The following is a 17820-nucleotide window of genomic DNA, read 5'->3' on the forward strand; positions in this document are numbered from 1 at the left end:
CAGACGTCCACTAATCCACTTTCTGTCTCTATGGATTTACCTATGATATATATATGTGTATATATATGCTGTATATAATTGGAGTCATATAACATCTGGTTTCTTTTGCTTACAAATATATGTGTGTGTGTGTGTGTGTGTGTGTGTGTATATATATATATATTTTTTTTTTTTTTTTTTGAGGCAAAGTCTCGCTCAGTTGCTAGGCTGGAGTGCGGTAGTATGATCTCAGCTCACTGCAGCCTCTGCCTCCTGGGTTCAAGCAATTCTCCTGCCTTAGCCTCCCAAGTAGCTGTGACTACAGGCACACATCAGTACACCCAGCTAACTTTTATTTTCAGTAGAGACAGGGTTTTACCACGTTGGCTAGGATGGTCTCAATCTCTTGACCTTGTGATCCACCCTTCTCAGCCTCCCAAAGTGCTGGAATTCTGGGTGTGAGCCACTGTGTCAGGCCAGTTTTTCAAAATTCATTCTGCTACATAGCATGAATCAGTATGTAATTCTTTTTATTGATTTATTTTTTTGAGACCGAGACTTGCTCTGTTGCCCTGGCTGGAGTGCAGTGGCGCGACGGTGACTCACTGCAAACTCTGCCTCCCAAGTTCAAGTAATTCTTCTGCCTCAGCCTTCTGAGTAGCTGGGTTAACAGTCATGCGCCACCACAGCCGGCTAGTATTTTTAGTGGAGATGGGGTTTCACCATGTTGGCCAGGCTGGTCTCCAACTCCTGACCTCAGGTGATCCTCCCAGCTTGGCCTCCCTAAGGATTACAGGCGTGGGCCACTGCACCCAGCTCCACCTGCTGCTTTCTGTGGTAACAGATGCCTGTGCAGGAGTCCGTGGTTTGGGATAGGATAGCAAGCTTTGGCCAGTGCCCTTCAGTGAGCATTCGGGTTGCTTCTGTGTTCTGCTTGCACCAACAGGGCTGTCTCAACTCTTGTTGGTGTAGACTTGTGCTTGTGGGCAGAGTCCTGGGAGGAACTTGGCTGGATAAAAGGAAATGAGTATTTTTTTTTTTTTGAGATGGAGTCTCGCTCTGTAGGCCAGGCTGGAGTGCGGTGGCGAAATCTCGTCTCACTGCGACTTCCGCCTCCCGGGTCCTGGTTCAAGCAATTCTCCTACCTCAGCCTCCCAAGTAGTTGGGATTACAGGCACGAGCCACCATGCCCAGCTAATTTTTGTATTTTTTAGTAGAGACAGGGTTTCACCATGTTGGCCAATCTGGTCTTGAACACCTGACCTCATGATCCACCTGCCTCAGTCTCCCAAAGTGCTGGGATTACAGGCATGAGCCACCTCGCAGGGCCAGAAATGAGTATTTTAACATCAGGATAGATACACTACATTGCCCAAAGTTGGGTCCTTTTATGTTCTCTCCAATCGTATCTGAGTGTCCATTTCTCCACATCCTCACCCACACTGGGTATATTCATTCTTTTCAATTTTATAGTATTTAATTGTTTTAATTATGCAAACGGCCCTTTCAGTCACCTCACTGTTTCCTTTCCATCTCAAATCCTTTAACACTGAGATACTTCTTTCTGTTTTTGTTTCTTTCCAGCAAAAGGAGGGGCATGGTTTGGATAAAACGTGCATCCTGAGAAGCCCCTGGAAGTGTGGGACACTCCAGGAGAAGTCCAGGTGGACGGAGCAGACGGTTAGCTCTAACCAAGACCCTGGTAGCCGTCGTGGTAAAAGCTCAGTGGAGGCCCCGTGCCCTTCTGACATCGCTCAGGAGGAAGATGGCCAGAGCTTCCAGACTGTGCGGGCCACCGTGTTTGAGCACCACGTGGAGAGACACACAGTGGCTGAGCAGTCAGGACGTGGTCTCTCCACAATCCCTGGTGGCACAGCCGATGCCCGTGTCTCAGAACACAGGCCGAGGCCTGAGATGGGTTCTTGGCTGGCCAGGGACCCACCAGACATGACAAAACTCAACAAAGAGAACTCCAGGGGGTTTGACCATCCTGAGATGGAGAAATTGGGAAGAACTGCCCTTTTGAACGGTGAACTGAGACCGTATCACATGCCTCTCCGGGAAAAATACCTTTTGGCTGAAAGACTCAGTAATGACCCCTCAGTCAAGCCCTTGGACAACCCTCCCACTTCCCAGAGGATTGAGCCCAAGTATGATGTTGTGCATGCAGTGGGGGAGCGTGTGCACAGTGAGGCTGTCTCACCAGCACCGGAGGAGAAGGCGGTCACGCTCCGCAGCCGCAGGTCCTGGCTGAAGGACAGGCAGCTGTCCCAGGAGGTCATCCCTGCTGACCTGGAGTGTGGTCTGGAAGGTCAGGCAGGGTCTGTCCAAAGGGCCAGTTTGATTTGGGAAGCTCGAGGGATGCCTGAGGCCAGTGGCTCGAAGTCACCCAAATGGATAGGTGGGGCGGTGGTGAGCTCACACAAGGCCACTGCAGTGGGTGGCGAAGAGCACTGTGCTCCTGGTGCCGCCCCCGGCAGGGCTGTCAAGGCTGCCATCTGGGAAACCCAGCATGAGGGGCCAGAAGGGGCCAGAAGCAAGCCAGGGGCCGGAGCAAGGGGTCTACCCCAGGGATGCCTCCTGGATCCTCCTTCTAGGGCGACGAGTGGGCCTTCTGACTCCCAAGCACGAACACATACAGATGCATTTTCTGTGCAGAAAGGGCCCTTTGTTGTGGCCGCCAGGGAGGGTGATCCAGGGCCAGCCCTCGTGCCACAGCCTGCAGTCAAAATGCGGAAAGCCAGCCCCACGGACCAGAGAATGGACAGATGGCGGCGGCGGACTTTACCCCACAACGTGAAATTTGACACATTCAGTTCTCTGGTTCCAGAGAACTCTTCACAGGTGGGACACAGACAGACAGAGTATGTGAGCCCCAGTGCCTTAAGAAAACCTCAGCTATCCCACTCCAGGGTGGAGACCCAGGAGGTGAGCCCAGGCGCTTCATGGGACCAGACCTCCCTAGCAGTGAAGCAAGGGTCACCTGTGGAACCTAAGGCGACATTTTTTGCAGTCACCTATCAGATTCCCACTACTCAAAAGGCAAAGGGTGTGGTTCTGTCAGGGGCTGAAAATTTGCTGGAACATTCTAGAAAAATCACTCCACCCTCTTCTCCTCATTCTTTCACATCGACTTTGGTTCCTCTTGGCCATGAAGAGGCATTGGAGATGGCAGGTAGTCAAATGTGGACGAAGGGACGAGAGCATGAAAATGTAAGCGTTTCAAAAACTCTGAAGCCAACAGACCATCCATCATCCCTTGGGGCCAGGATTCTGGACCCTTTCAGTGGAAGAATCATTGATGTGGATGCCTTATGGAGTCATCGGGGATCAGAAGACAATCCTCATCTTCAGAACGATCGCAAGGAAAGTGGGAACAAGGTGTCCCCCAGCGGTGAAACTCCCCAAACCACCCCGACTCTGAGGAGTCGTCCCAAAGATCTCCCTGTGGGAAGGAAGACTGATGTGATCAGTGAGACGTTCCCAGGTAAAATCAGAGACGGCTACAGATCCAGCGTTCTCGACATTGATGCCCTGATGGCTGAGTACCAGGAGCTGTCGCTGAAAGTCCCGGGGGAGGCTCAGGAGAGGAGGAGGAGTCCCACGGCAGAGTCCAGCACGTTGCCTCGGGAGAGGCCAGGCCAGCCAGGCAGGGTGGAGCAGAGAAGGAGGAGCCTGAAGGAGATGCCTGATGCTGGGGGTCTCTGGAAACCGGCCAGCTCTGCTGAAATAAACCACAGTTTCACTCCTGGCCCAGGCAGGCAGCTGGCAGAGACCCCAGAAGCAGCCATGGCCACCAAATCTAGCCCTCCCTTCTGGGCTCTGCCACACTCGGCTCCTTCTGAAAAGTATCCAGGGGTCTCTGTCTCTCCTATCTCTGCGGATCCCAGGAAAAAAACCTTGGGGTTTGCTGAGGATGACAGAAAGGCCTTTGCCAGTAAACACCACGTTGCAAAGTGTCAGAATTACCTGGCTGAGTCAAAGCCCTCTGGTCGGGAGGATCTAAGCAGTGGGGTCAGGGTGTCACCCAAATTGTCCCCCACTGACCAGAAGAAAGGGACCCCAAGAAAATCCACCAGGCGGGGAGAGGAGGGCAGTGTGGCCCATTGGGGTGACCACCCACATGACTGTGGACGGGGGCCGCTGGATATCAAGAGGGCCTACTCGGAGAAGGGGCCCCCCGCCAACATCCGAGAGGGCCTGTCCATCATGCACGAAGCCAGGGAGAGGAGGCGAGAGCAGCCCAGAGGGAGGCCCAGCCTTACTGGAGAGAATTCGGAGGCCAAAATGGGACCCTGTTGGTGGGAGTCAGGGACTCGAGACAGTCAGAAGGTAAGTACCAAGGCTTTTTAACATTTTGTCAAACATGGATTAAAGATAGAGTCCAGGGGGCCGAGACTCAGATTTTGTGTGGCTCACATGGGTACATAAATGAGTGGAGTCAGGCTGGGTATGAGGCTCCAGGGAGTGGTGTGGATTGCGGCAAATGGAGAGCTCATGCCCTATCTGTCCAGGCTGGAATGCAGTGGCACAGTCATAGCTCACTACGGCCGTAACCTCCTGGGCTCAAGCCATTCTCCTACCTCAGCCTCCTAAGCAGCTGGGACAGCAGGTGTGCACCACCATGCTTGGCCAGTTTTTTATTTTTTGTAGAGGTGGAGTTTTGCCATGTTGCCCAGGCTAGTCTCAAACTCCTGGGCTCAAGTGAGCCTCTTGCCTCAGCCTCCCAAAGTTCTGGAATTACAGATATGTGCCACCACGCCTGGCCCAGCTGGTTTTTCATAGGTGGGAATGGTGGCCTTGAGATGGCAGACCTTATTTATCAAGAGAATCTGAAAATCTCGATATTTATGTGTAATCCTCACATTAGGAAATGAAGAGAACTATTTTTCTTTTTTGTTTTGTGATAGAGTTTCATTCTTGTTGCCCAGGCTGGAGTGCATTGGTGCAATCTTAGCTCACTGCAACCTCTGCCTCCTGGGTTCAAGCGATTCTCCTGCCTCAGCCTCCCGAGTAGCTGAGATTACAGGTGTTGCACCACCACGCCTGGCTGATTTCTTTGTATTTTTAGTAGAGACGGTGTTTCACCATGTTGACCAGGCTGGTCTTGAACTCCTGACCTCAGGTGATTTGTGCACCTCGGCCTCCCAGAGTGCTGGGATTACAGGCATGAGCCACCTCGCCTGGCCGAGAACTTATTTTTAAAATCGCTGTCAGCCCAAACAAGACTTGTCTGCCAACCCCATACGGCCCGTGGGCCAGCTGTTTCACACTTCTGTCCTACAGTGGCGATAATGATAGTATCAATGGTAGCTTTATTGTGCTCCTGCTTTTGCTAGTGTGTTGTATCCTGTTCATTATTATATCCCCAGAATTCTGTATCATCCTTGACATATACTGAATGTTCGGGAACCATTTGTTGAATGAGTGGACAAGTGATCTTACGTGAGCCTTGAAAGAGAGATCGTCATGGTTTTGGGTTCCAACAGAAGCAGGCCCTTGTAAGCACTTTTTAAGGGGGTGATCCCAGGAAGAACCAGCAGGGGAGAGAAGTGAGGCAGGTGCTCCAGGTGCCATGGTACAGCACTGAGGCTCAGCCTCACTGGGGATCCTGGGAGGAAGCATGGAGCACCTCTGGACATGTCGTGTCTATGGGGCAAGGGACCTGGGGTGTGTATTTTCCAACCCCTCTGTCCTTGCCTGAGGCTGTTTGTGGGGTCATAAACTGAAATTCAGGCTTTTCGATCCTGGCTGGCACCATGCTCCGTGGAAGAAAGAAAATCCAGCTCCCTTTCTTCAGTGAAGAACAGAGAGAAAGAAAGAAAGAGGTGGAGGAGGGTGGGTGGGGAGGGAAGGAGGAAGGGATCACTTTAATTTCAAGCACACTCTTTTCGGGGTACATAAGCAGAATGGCTGCGAGGAAACCCTTGCGCGAGGAAACCCTTGCACAAGGAAGCCACCTCGTTTCCAACACACAAATTTAAATCCACCCAAATACCCATCAGTGGAGCTCGAGAGTGTTGGCAGGGCCCCTTCTCTTGATCTTTGGCATTTGCTTGAGCGTCGGGAAGGGTGCTGACACTCCCTGCTGTTGGTGTGATCATCTTCCTGTACAGATGGGAAAAAAACCCACGAAAACCGGAGGCTCCGAGAAGTGAAGTAACTTGTCCCAGGTCACATAGCCGTAAGTGGCAAAACTGGTATGTGAACTGAAATCTGGCCTATTACCCAAAAGGTAGAGGCCCATGTTCTAGGAGACCATTCTGGTGAAGAACTATGAGGGTGGGGAGAAATCTGAGGCACAGGGACCACCTTTGGAAGCTTCTGATCTCTGTAGGGAGATTGGACATTGTGATCCAAGACTGGGGAGTGACGGGGTGCAGAGGGAGGACTGGGGAGAAGGGCCGCAGACCAGCTCGGGGCATGGTCGTGCATTTGGTGGGCTCACGGGGGGAGGTGAGGGCATTCTCAGCAGGGTACGGCATGGACAAAGGTTTGGAGGTAGGAAAAGCGTGGGATGTTGTGAGGAGCACGTAGAAACTGGCTTAGCATCGTCCTGTGTGATGTGGCATCAGCAAACCAGGCCCCAGATTCTACCTTTGCCACGTGCAGACTGAGCGATGCAGGACAAAACCTTTCACTTCCTGTGCCTGAGTTTTCTTTTTTTTTTGAGACAGAGTCTCGCTTTGTGGCTCAGACTGGAGTGCAGAGGCACAATCTTGGCTCACTGCAACCTCCACTTCCCGGGTTGATTCTTCTGCCTCAGCCTCCTGAGTTGCTGGGACTATAGGCTCCTGCCACCATGCCCAGCTACTTTTTGTATTTTTTAGAAGAGACAAGGTTTCACCATGTTAGCCAGGCTGGTCTCTTTCTCTTGACCTTGTGATCCACCCACCTCGGCCTCCCAAAGTGATGAGATTACAGGCGTAAACCACTGCGCCCAGCCTGAGTTTTCTCGTCTGTAAAGGGAGTAGGTGACCAGTCTGGAAGTGGATGCTGCAGAAAGGAAACTCTAGGATACTGTCAGCAACGGCTGTGCAGTGAGGATTTGCCTCAAGTTACGAGTGGTAAGTCGGCCAGGTGTGGTGGCTCATGCCTGTAATCCCAGCACTTTGGGAGGCCGAGGCGGGTGGATCACGAGGTCAAGAGATCGAGACCATCCTGGTCAACATGGTGAAACCCCGTCTCTACTAAAAATACAAAAAATTAGCTGGGCGTGGTGGCGCATGCCTGTAATCCCAGCTACTCGGGAGGCTGAGGCAGGAGAATTGCCTGAACCCAGGAGGCGGAGGTTGCGGTGAGCTGAGATCGCGCCATTGCACTCCAGCCTGGGTAACAAGAGCGAAACTCCGTCTCAAAAACAAGAGTGGTAAGTGGTGTAGTCAAGCTTTGAACCCATGTGTGTTCCCAAGAGGCCAAGCTCTCTAGTCCGGAATCACGTAGACGTGGCGTCTGAGTCTCCATGTTGCTTCTTGCCTGCTGTGTGTAAAGCAGTCTCTTGGCCTCCCCTAGCCTCAGTTTCCATGCCAGAGTTAACAGGGATTCCAGCCCCGAAGCACCGCTGTTAGACTGAATTGAAATAAAGCACCCAGCTTAGGCCATCCCCGCTTCCGGAGATGAGTTTCATCTGTCCCTATCCACAGGCTGATATTGTAGCAACAGTGGAAGAAGGAAGAGGCCAAGGAAATGCGACACTTTGTCTGTTTGCCAGCAGCTTGCTGCGGGCCCGCTGGTGGTGGGGGCGTCGGGATGTTGCGGAGTGGGGAATTCTGGGCTCAGCTCTGTCCCGAGGCCCAGCCTTGGATGCCCGCCTGGGGCACTCAGGCCCCAGCAGTGCTGGTTGTCAGGGGATCTGTTTTCTCACCAAGGGATTGGGAAACCTTGGACCAGCTTCCCAGTTTCTCTGTCTCCTGCCCAAAGATATTTGGTTCTTGATTTTTAAAAAAACAAAAATAAAAACACACCAACACAGAAGGAAGAAATGTTGGTGGTTAAAATTTCAAAGCTTACAGGGGCATAGAAAATAAAAGGTGAGTGCTCCCGGTAGACAGCCACCATTCCCCTTGTTCATGTCCTTCTGGACTTCGCTCCGTGGACAGCCACGCAATCACATACATGTGCATAATTGGCATGCTTTTCAACTCGATGCTTGCATAAAATGTGAAATACTATAGAGAGATCTTTAAATACTGGGCGTGGTGCGCAAACCAGGGAACACCCCTCCAGGCCCATTAGTGGTTTTTAACCATGGGCGGTTTCGCCCCTGGGGCATATTTGGCAGTGTCCGGAGACGTTTGTTTTTTCCTTGTTGTTGCCACAGCCTGGGAAGAGGTTGCTGTTAGCATCTGTGGGCAGAAGCCACACGTGCTGCCCAACTTCCTACAAGGCACAGGACAGCCCCCACTGCAAAGACCGATCCAGCCCCAAGTGTTTGCAGTTTGTAGGTTGAGGGGCCCTGGTCTAGACACAGACACAGATATAGGGAAATACATAAGCTTTCTATAGAAACACAACAATCTACAGACAATCTTGCAGCTTACTGATTTTCCTTGATAGTTATTGTGCATAAATAATCCCCTTCTTGTTTTTGTTTTTTTTTTTGAGATGGAGTTTCGCTCTTGTTGCCCAGGCTGGAGTGCAGTGGCACGGTCTCCGCTTACTGTAACCCCCACCTCCCAGGTTCAAGTGATTCACCTGCCTCAGCCTCTTGAGTAGCTGGGATTATAGGCGTGCGCTACCACGCCTGCCTAATTTTTTGTATTTTTAGTAGAGACGGTGTTTCCCCATGTTGACCAGGCTGGTTTTGAACTCCTTGCCTCAAGCAATCCACCCTTCTTGGCCTCTCATAGTGCTAGGATTATAGGCATGAGCCACCGTGCACAGCCTCCCCTTCCTCTTTTTAATGGTTGCAAAATACTGTATTATGTGACTGAGCCCAACCTGTTTTCACCTAGACCCTCATTGATGGGTATTTGGGTGGATTTGAATTTTTGTGTGTGTGAGAATCAGAGGTTGTACTGGGCATGGTGGCTCACGCCTTGTAATCCCAGCACTTTGGGAGGCCAAGGTGGGTGCATCACTTGAGGTCAGGAGTTGGAGACCAGCCTGGCCAACGTGGTGAAACCCCGTCTCTACTAAAAATACAAAAATTAGCTGGGCATGGTGGCACGCACCTATAGTCCCAGTTACTCAGGAGGCTGAGGCAGGAGAATCACTTCAACCTGGGAAGCAGAGATTGTAGTGAGCCAAGATCAGGCCATGGCACTCTAGCTTGCGCGACAGAGCAAGACTCAGTCTCAAAAAAAAGAAAAAAAAGAAAAAATAAACAGGGTTGCTTCCTTGGGCGAGGGTTTCTTGATTTATAGCCAAAAAGAGTGTGACTGTAATTAAAAGGACCCCTTCCTTTCTCAATCCTCTCTCTGCTCTTCACTTAAACATTTGTAGAAACTGTTTCCCAGACCCAATTGTAGTATTTCATTTATTTAAATTATTTATTTCAGTTTTAAGAGAGATTTCACACGGCTCCACTCCAAAAATACTTAAAAACATAAAATAAAAATTTCCTGAATACCTGCCATGCTCACATTTCTTCCCCCTGGTAATCACTTTTACTCCTTTTTTGGGTCCATATTCTTTTGGGGCTTCTTTGTGAAAATATAAGCAGATACAAACACGTATTTTCTTTCTTTCTTTCTTTCTTTTTTGAGACAATGTTTTGCTCTTGTTACCCAGGCTGGAATGCAACGGCGCGATCTCGGCTCACCGCAACCTCCACCTCCAGGGTTCAGGCAATTCTCCTGCCTCAGCCTCCTGAGTAGCTGGGACTACAGGCACGCACCACCATGCCCAGCTAATTTTTGTATTTTTAGTAGAGACGGGGTTTCACCATGTTGACCAGGATGGTCTTGATCTCTTGACCTCGTGATCCACCCGCCTCGGCCTCCCAAAGTGCTGGGATTACAGGCGTGAGCCACTGCGCCCGGCCCCAAACACGTATTTTCATTTTTGCTTCAGTTTTCCATAATAGAGAGCATTTTCTCTAAGTGGTTGAAACTTGGGCTGCTTAATAGGAGTAACACCAAGAATCCTAAAAGACAGCAATGCGTGGGCCTCATTCCAGGCCAGTTAGGTCAGAATCTCTGGGCTAGGACCTGCCTTTGTTAGTTAGGAAAGCTCCCAAGGGGCATCTTGGGTTGGGGATCTCTGCTGAACCAACAGATTTTCTACCTTTCTGTTTTTCATATAATGTGTCTTGAGAGGTTTTTTTTTTTTTTGAGACGGGGTCTTGCTCTGTCACCCAGGCTGGAGTATAGCAGCGAGGTCACGGCTCACTGCAGCCTCAACCTCCTGGGCTTGAGCAATCCTCTCACCTCAGCCTCCCAAGAAGCTGGGACTATAAGCACATGCCACCATGCCTGGCTGATTTTTTTTCTTTTTTGTAGAGACAGAAGTCTCCCTATGTTGCCCAGGCTGCTATCAAACTCCTGGGCTCAAGTGATCCTCCCGCCTTGGCCTCCCAAAGTGCTGAGACTACAGGTGGGAGGCACTGCGCCCGGTCTGGGAGGGTTTTTGGATTCAGCTCACAGAGAACATCCTTATTTTTTTGGTTGCTTGTGGATATAGGAAAGTGTCTTTAACCCTTTCCAGTGGATGGTATTTCCAGTCCTTTGTATCACAAACCATGTATACATATCATTGTGCACACCTGTAGGTGTATCCATGGGCTCAGAGTGGCGACTGCCCTTTTAAGGCCATTTCTATTTTCTTTCTGTAACCCACATACGTATGCATCACCTGCTTTTCTTTGAGGATGTTGGTTCTTTTCTCATTGATTTCTTAGAGCTCTTTGTTAGGAGATGAACCTTTGTACTGGTATCATTTGATTTCTTTCTGGAAACAGCCCCAGACTGCATACTGGTCAGTCCTAGGATTACACCCTGCCTTGAGTGACTCTGTCATCTGTAGGATGGGGCTCCTGCCTGCTTCGTGGACTTGTCAGAGATTTATCATGAGGTAACATGTGGTCAACCCTTTACCCAGGAGCTGGGGTGAAGAGCTTGACGAAATCAGAGGGAACCCCAGCCCTCTGTTCAGCCCATGCCATGCCCTGTTCTGGGGTCTCAGGGCCTCTGGGCAGGACCTAGGTGTGGCGAAGCCCACCATCTCAGGCTGTGGGACAGCTACTTGCCCCTGGCGGTGATTTAAATTTAAATTAGTTTAAATTAAATGCAGCTAAAAATTCAGTTCCTTAGTCACTGTGTCCCCATTTAGAGGTTCCAAAGCCACACATGGGTCATGGCCAATGCATAGGACTTGCAGGACGTCTCCATTTAGTGTAGAACATTCTGGTGCTCAGCATGTCTAGAGAGGCAGGCAGGTAGGCCTCCAGCCGGTGAGTGAGTGGGGTTATTCATGGAGACTGTGTTAAGCCCTGGAGGTGAGAGAAACGGGTGAAGGGAGGTCAGGGAGGGGCTCTGTGGGCAAGGACCTGAGAGACGCTATCTGAGTGATGGAAGGAAGACATCTGGGAGCTCAAGTGAAGATGCCCCAACGTGGGGATGAGCTTGTCCTGGGATGCTTGAGGGATTCCAGGGGCATGGGGTGTGGGTCCCAGCTGAGGGTGAGAGGTGGGTGGCCAAGGGCACGGGAGCCACAGAGGGTTCTGAGCAGTGCTGTCCTGCTTGTGTCTTAGAGGACCCATCACTCCATCAGCTGCTTTGTGTGGAGACCTAGGGTGGAGGCGGGGAGTCCAGTGAGGAGGCTGCTGCAGTCCTAAAGGCTTAACAGGGCTTGCACCAGGGTGGTGACTGTGGAGGTAGAGAGAAGTAGAGAGGTTAGTGGCATTTTTTTTTTTTTTTGGCAACAGCTTTATTGAGATATAATTTATGGCCCATACAATTCACCCATTTAAAATGTACAATTCAGTGGTTTTTAGTATATTCACAGAGTAGTGCAACCATCATCACTCTTAATTTCATTTTATTTTTTTGAGTTTTGAGACAGGGTCTTGCTCTGTCACCCAGGCTGGAGTGCAGTGGCGTGATACAACTCTCAATTTTAGAATATGTGTTTTGTTGTTGTTGAGATGGAGTCTTGTTCCGTCGCTCAGACTGGAGTGCGGTGACGCAATCTTGGCTCACTGCAACCTCCGTCCCTGGGCTCAAGCAATTCTCCTGCCTCAGCCTCCCAAGTAGCTGGTATTACAGGTGCATACCACCACTCCTGGCTAATTTTTTTCATATTTTTGGTAAAGACAGGGTTTCACCATGTTGACCAGGCTGGTCTTGAACTCCTGACCTCCAGTGATCTACCTGCCTTGGCCTCCCAAAGTGCAATTTTAGAATGTCTTTATCACTTCCCTCCATAAAACCCGGTACCCTGTAAGCAGTCACTCCACATTCCCCACCTTACCTTTCAGTCCTGGGCAATCACTAATCCCCTCTCTGACTCTAGAGATTTGCCTCTTCTGGACATTTCATATCAGTGGAAACAGATGGTATGTTGTCTTGTGACTGTCTTATTTCATTTAGCACGATGCTTTCAAGAATCAACCATATCATAACACGGATCAGGACTTTATTCCTTTTTGATGCCTGAATAATATTCCATTGTTTGGACAGACCACAGTTTCTCTCTCCGTTCGTATGTTGATGGGCATTTGAGTTGCTTCTGCTTTTGAATCTGAAGAATAATGCGGCTGTGAACATTCACGTACAAGTTTTTGTGCAAACATATGTTTTCATTTCTTTGAATACAGACTGAGGATTGGAATTACTAGGTCATATGATAACTTTAGTTTTCGCTTTTGAGAAACTGCTAGACTGTGTTCCAGAGCAGCTGCACCATTTAGCATTCCCGCCAGCAGTGCACGAGAGTTCCAGTTTCTCTGGATCCTTACCAGCAGTTGTTACTGTCTGTGTATTTTATTATAGCCGTCTTAGTAGGTTGGACCTGAAGCCGTACCTCATTGTGGTTTTGATTTCCATTTCCCTGGTGGTGAAGGATGTTGAGCATCTTTTCATGTGCTTGTTGGCCATCTGAATACCTTCTTTGGAATGGGACCTATTCAGATTCTTTGTCCATTTTTAATTGGGTTGTCTTTATTATTGAGTTGTTATTGCTCTTTATATATTCTGGATGTGAGTGCTTTATTGGACATATGATTTGCAGAAGTTTTCTCCCATTTTGTGGGTTTTCTTTTCCCTTTCTCTTTTATTTCTTTGTTTTTTTTTGAGACAGAGTGTCATTCTGTCGCCTGGGCTGGTGTGCAGTGGCGTGATCTTGGCTCACTACAACCTCCATCTCCTGGGTTCAAACGATTCTCTTGCCTTGGCCTCCAAGATGCTGGGAATACAGGCATATGCCACCTTGCCCAGCTGATTTTTGTATTTTTAGTAGAGAGAGGGTTTCACCATATTGCCCAGTCTGGTCTTGAACTCCTGACGTCAAAGTGATCCACCCTCCTTGGCCTCCCAAAGTGGTGAGATTACAGGCGTGTGCCACCGTGCCCAGCCTCTTTTTCCTTTCTTAATGGTTCCCTTTAAAGCACAAACACTTTTAATTTTGAAGAAGTCTAATTTTATCTATTGTTCTTTTGTTGTTGATGCCTTTGGTATCATGTTTACGAAACCACTGCCTAATTCCAGGTCTTAAAGACTTACACCTACATTTTCTTCTAAGAGTTTTCTAGCTTTAGCTCTTACATTTAGGTCTTTGATCTATTTCAAGTTGATTCTTGTATAGGATGTCAGATTTGCAGCATGTTTTGTAGGTAGAGTCTCAGCTTTGCTGATGGGGTGGAGAGAAGCGGGGAAGAATGGAGGGCAACCGGAAGGTCTGGCCTCCCCATCTGAGGGATGGATGGGCAAGGTGGGAGGAGCAACTGTGGAGATAATGGAATTGAGAGGCATGTTTTGAACACGTGGATCTGAGACGAGTGTGAGCTTCCAAGATGTTGAGTGAGCAGTGGGATCTCCGTGTCCGGAGCTCCAACACTGAGAAGCAGAATTGGCAGGCATCTGGGTGTAGATGGGATTTATTTAAAGCCATGGGGGGCGTGAAGGGAATGATGTGGCAAAATGATGCAGCTGGCCTGGGACATGCAGGGACGCTGATCCAGAACAGCTGGTGGGGAGGTAGGAGGAGAACCAGAGGGTCTTTGAAGGCATCCAGAAAAGAGGCCGTGAGGGAAGGGACCAGAAATCCATCCTTGCTCTTCCTGGTGCTGTGTGCTTAAGCAGGTCCCTCCCCGCTCTGGGCCTTCCTTTCCTTGTTCACGCAGGGAGAGTGTGAAGCACATAAAATATGCATCTTGGAGTCCTGGCCTTGAATGTTTCCCCTATATATAACTAAATGGAAAAAAACAGCAGGATTTCGATGTACTGAAGGTGCTGTGCTGTTCGTGCACCATTTCTCTGTGTGCATGTGTGTTTGGGTGCATGAAGAGATGATTAAATAAGGTCACCAAGAATGACCACTGGCAGTAATGAGGCCGGCCAACATTTATGGAGGGGTCCCCAGGTGCCAGGGATGGAGGAGGCTACGGTGAGCCAAGCCTGGTGTCCAGGATTTGTGCACGTCTGCCCCCTGGTGGCGATACTGCTTCATGTACTTTCTGTGTGCTGTTCCTTAACCCCTAGAAGCTGGGCGCTGGTACCATAGTTCCTTTCCGGGATAATTGAGACTCAGAGAGGTTAAGGCACTCACCGGAGGTCACACAGTTATTATTATTATTATTTTTTTGAGACGGAGTTTCGCTCTTATTACCCAGGCTGGAGTGCAATGGCACAATCTCGGCTCGCAGCAACCTCCGCGTCCTGGGTTCAAGCAATTCTCCTACCTCAGCCTCCCAAACAACTGGGACTACAGGCGCGCACCACCATGCCCAGCTAATTTTTTTGTATTTTTAGTAGAGACAGAGTTTCATCATGTTGACCAGGATGGTCTCTATCTCTTGGCCTAGTGATCCACCCGCCTTGGCCTCCCAAAGTGCTGGGATTATAGGCGTGAGCCACCGCGCCCGGCGGTCACACAGTTATTAAATGGCTGAAGCTGGGTCACTTGAACCCAGAGCTACCGCCCTACATGTTACCTCTGATCATGAAGGTAGGGGGATTTCTGGGTTTTTTTTCTTTTTTTGCCCTTTCTGTTCCAGAATGGACTCTTGGTATCATATGTTTTTTCCTGTACATGAGAAGGCTCCCAGTAACGTCCTTTTCTTGTGCTCTGTGCCTCAGGTGCTGCCACGGGACCTGGAGAAGGGGGATGCTCCCCAGGAGAAGGAGCGGCTGCTCCAGCAGATGTCCCCTGTGGCCTTAGTGCCCCGGAGAAGCCACAGCTTCTCCAAGGACAGGAGGAGCGGACCCTTTGTGGTGAGTGATACTGCATGGCTGGAGAGGAACGCCCAGGGGGTGCTGGTCGCTGGACACTGCTGTGAATGTGGCTGGTGGAGCATCTGGATGGCCCAGGGCCCTGAGGGGGTCGAGAGTGGCAGGCAGCTGTCCAGGAATTTAGTGTCACCTGACTAGCTGTGTCGTGGTTCTTGATGTGGAGGATGTTTGGTGGCTCTGCTGGGGAAATCCTCCTTTGTCTTGGGTTTCCAGTCCAGTGTGGAATAGTAACCCCACTGCCTTGCATGGAATGGTTAAGGGAACATACGCTGTGTTGGAAAGTCTCGGGTTCGAATCCCAGCACTGTCTCCCTTCAACCTCTTTGAGATTTTGGGCAGTTTATTCCATTTTGTTGCACTTCAATTTCTTTACCTGGAAACCAGGATCTTGATTCCTGTTTCTCTAGCTCTGTGGCGAGGATAGAATAAAGTGTGTGTGGGGCCCAACACGTCATAACACACTCAGGAACTGACAGTCATGGGAATAACAGGAGGCAGCAGAAAGCTGGTTCCAGAGCGAAAGTGCCTGGGTTCAAGTCCTGGATCTACATACATTTCATGTGTGGCCTCTGGCTGGCCTCTGGCTTCAGTTTCTTCATCTGTAGAATGGGGATATTGGTCGTATCTACTTTCCAGGGCTGATGCGGTTGAGAGAACGCATGAATTATCCTGATTATTACTGTTGCTGTTACTGGCACGACTGTCCTTATTTCCAAGTCTCCCTCTGGCTCTTACTTACCTCTGTGTCTTCGTGCCTTCCTCTTTCCCATCCTGTTTCCTTACTTGCGAAAGGAGGTGAGTACTGACTGAGCAGTCCCCAGGGGCAGCTGCCCCTCCAGAGCCTCAGTGTGTCCACGTGGGTTCCAGGGCCTTGCCACTTCCAATGAGTTTCTTTTCGGACTTTAATTCCATGCTGTTTGAAGTTCTGTACTTGACCATGAAGCCCCTTCCCGGCCCACGTTCCATACAAGGGGACTTGGCTCCTAAGAAGGTGGCTCCTGAGAAGTGACACTTCTGCTCACAAGAGCCTCTTTGGTTGCTCAGCTCCGTGAGTTTCAGGGAGACCTGGGCCTGGTCTCATGTGTTGGAGACATGTGATTCTGCATTGAAGCTCCATTGAGAGTCCATCCATCCCTTCCAGTTTTATGGCCATGGACAAGAAACTTTGCTTCCCTGAACCTCAGTTTCTGTCTCTGTAAAACGGAGGTAAAGAAGATACCCTGGTGAGGTTTGTGCTAGGGATGAAGCAGAACAGCCACAGCGTGAGCCTGACCATGGGGCTGGGGGTGACAGGCTGGGCAGGAACTCAGCTCCCAGCGAGGTGTTCACTGAGCGGCTGGGGAAGTTTCCTTGAGGATCCAGATCCCAGCCACAGATTCACACACATTTGAAACCTACCTGGATTTTTGATAAACGTTCGCTTCCACTAGCTTCTTTCTCAGCCATTTCTCTAGTTCCTCTCAGATAGCTCTGACTCAGCTTATCTGATTGTACTTGAACTTTCCTGTGTGTGTGTGAAGCAGACAAAAGTGATGGGGAGAGAAGCATTTAAAACCTGTCTTTTAGAGTCTCTGCTTGCTGGCCTCCTCCTTGGTTGCCCAGCTCCTCCTCTGTCACTCTCTGTCATTGAAGAGCTTTTGTCCTTGGAGTCCTTGGGTAGCTTGCCTTGGCTCTTTGCTTCTGGCCTCTGAGGCCCCTGCCCCACTCCTGCCTGCTTGATTTTCTCACCTCGGGAGGTAGGTGGGTGGGGGGACCAGACCTCATTTCCTGCTTTTGGGACTCATGCCTGCAATTCTGGGGAGCGGCCACAAGGAGGAGGTGGTGTTCAGCACCTATCCTAGTGGCTTCAACAGCCAAGCCCAGAGGGACCTTTTAATATTGGGCTCTGGAGGCTGAAAGAAGGGGCTTTAAGTTCTAACTCTGCCCCTGTGTGACCTTGGACAAGTGACTTCATGGACGTCACTGAATATCAGTTTTTTCTTCTGTAAGATAAGAGTGTGACCTCAAGAGTATTTTTGTGAGCAGTGAATGAGATAACCCAGAACATAGTAAATTCTCAATGTCTCAGCTACAGGGGTAGCTTTTCCTTCTTTCTCCCTCTTCCCTTCCTCTTCTCCTGATGCTTTCCTTTCTTCTACTTCCCCCTCCCTTTCTCTTCCTCCTCCTTCCCTTCCTCTCCTGTCCCTTTTTTCTGACCTGTCCAGTTCTCTCTTTATAAAAGGGGAAAGTGAGGCCTGGATAGAGGACCTTACTTCGCCAGGGTGACCCATAGAGGAGGGCTGGGGTCCTGAGCCCCTGCCGGCTGCCCCTGTTCCTCTGGAAATTGGTCATACATTCCTTTTGTGTCTCAGGGGGTGTTTGAAAGGGATGCCCTGATCAGTTTGAAAGGGATGCTCTGATTCTCATCACTGCTTTGGTGCATGACTTTGTGCTGTTACTTTCCAGTTTAAGTT

At 49.9% G+C, this 17820-nt stretch overlaps 1 protein-coding gene across 5 annotated transcripts in view; it reads left to right on the top strand.

Moving 5' to 3' along the window:
* The window catches only part of KIAA1671 (KIAA1671 ortholog), a 248528-nt gene that overhangs the window by 84589 nt on the left and 146119 nt on the right, over nt 1–17820 (top strand). For all 5 annotated transcript variants that reach the window (XM_054239674.2, XM_078336626.1, XM_054239684.2 and 2 more), the window contains 2 exons: nt 1564–4311; nt 15216–15350. In XM_054239674.2, the coding sequence (XP_054095649.2) occupies nt 1564–4311; nt 15216–15350 (2883 nt within the window). The remainder of the gene's footprint in view (nt 1–1563; nt 4312–15215; nt 15351–17820) is intronic.

Source organism: Callithrix jacchus, chromosome 1 (assembly GCF_049354715.1).
Source record: "Callithrix jacchus isolate 240 chromosome 1, calJac240_pri, whole genome shotgun sequence".
NCBI lineage: Eukaryota > Metazoa > Chordata > Mammalia > Primates > Cebidae > Callithrix > Callithrix jacchus.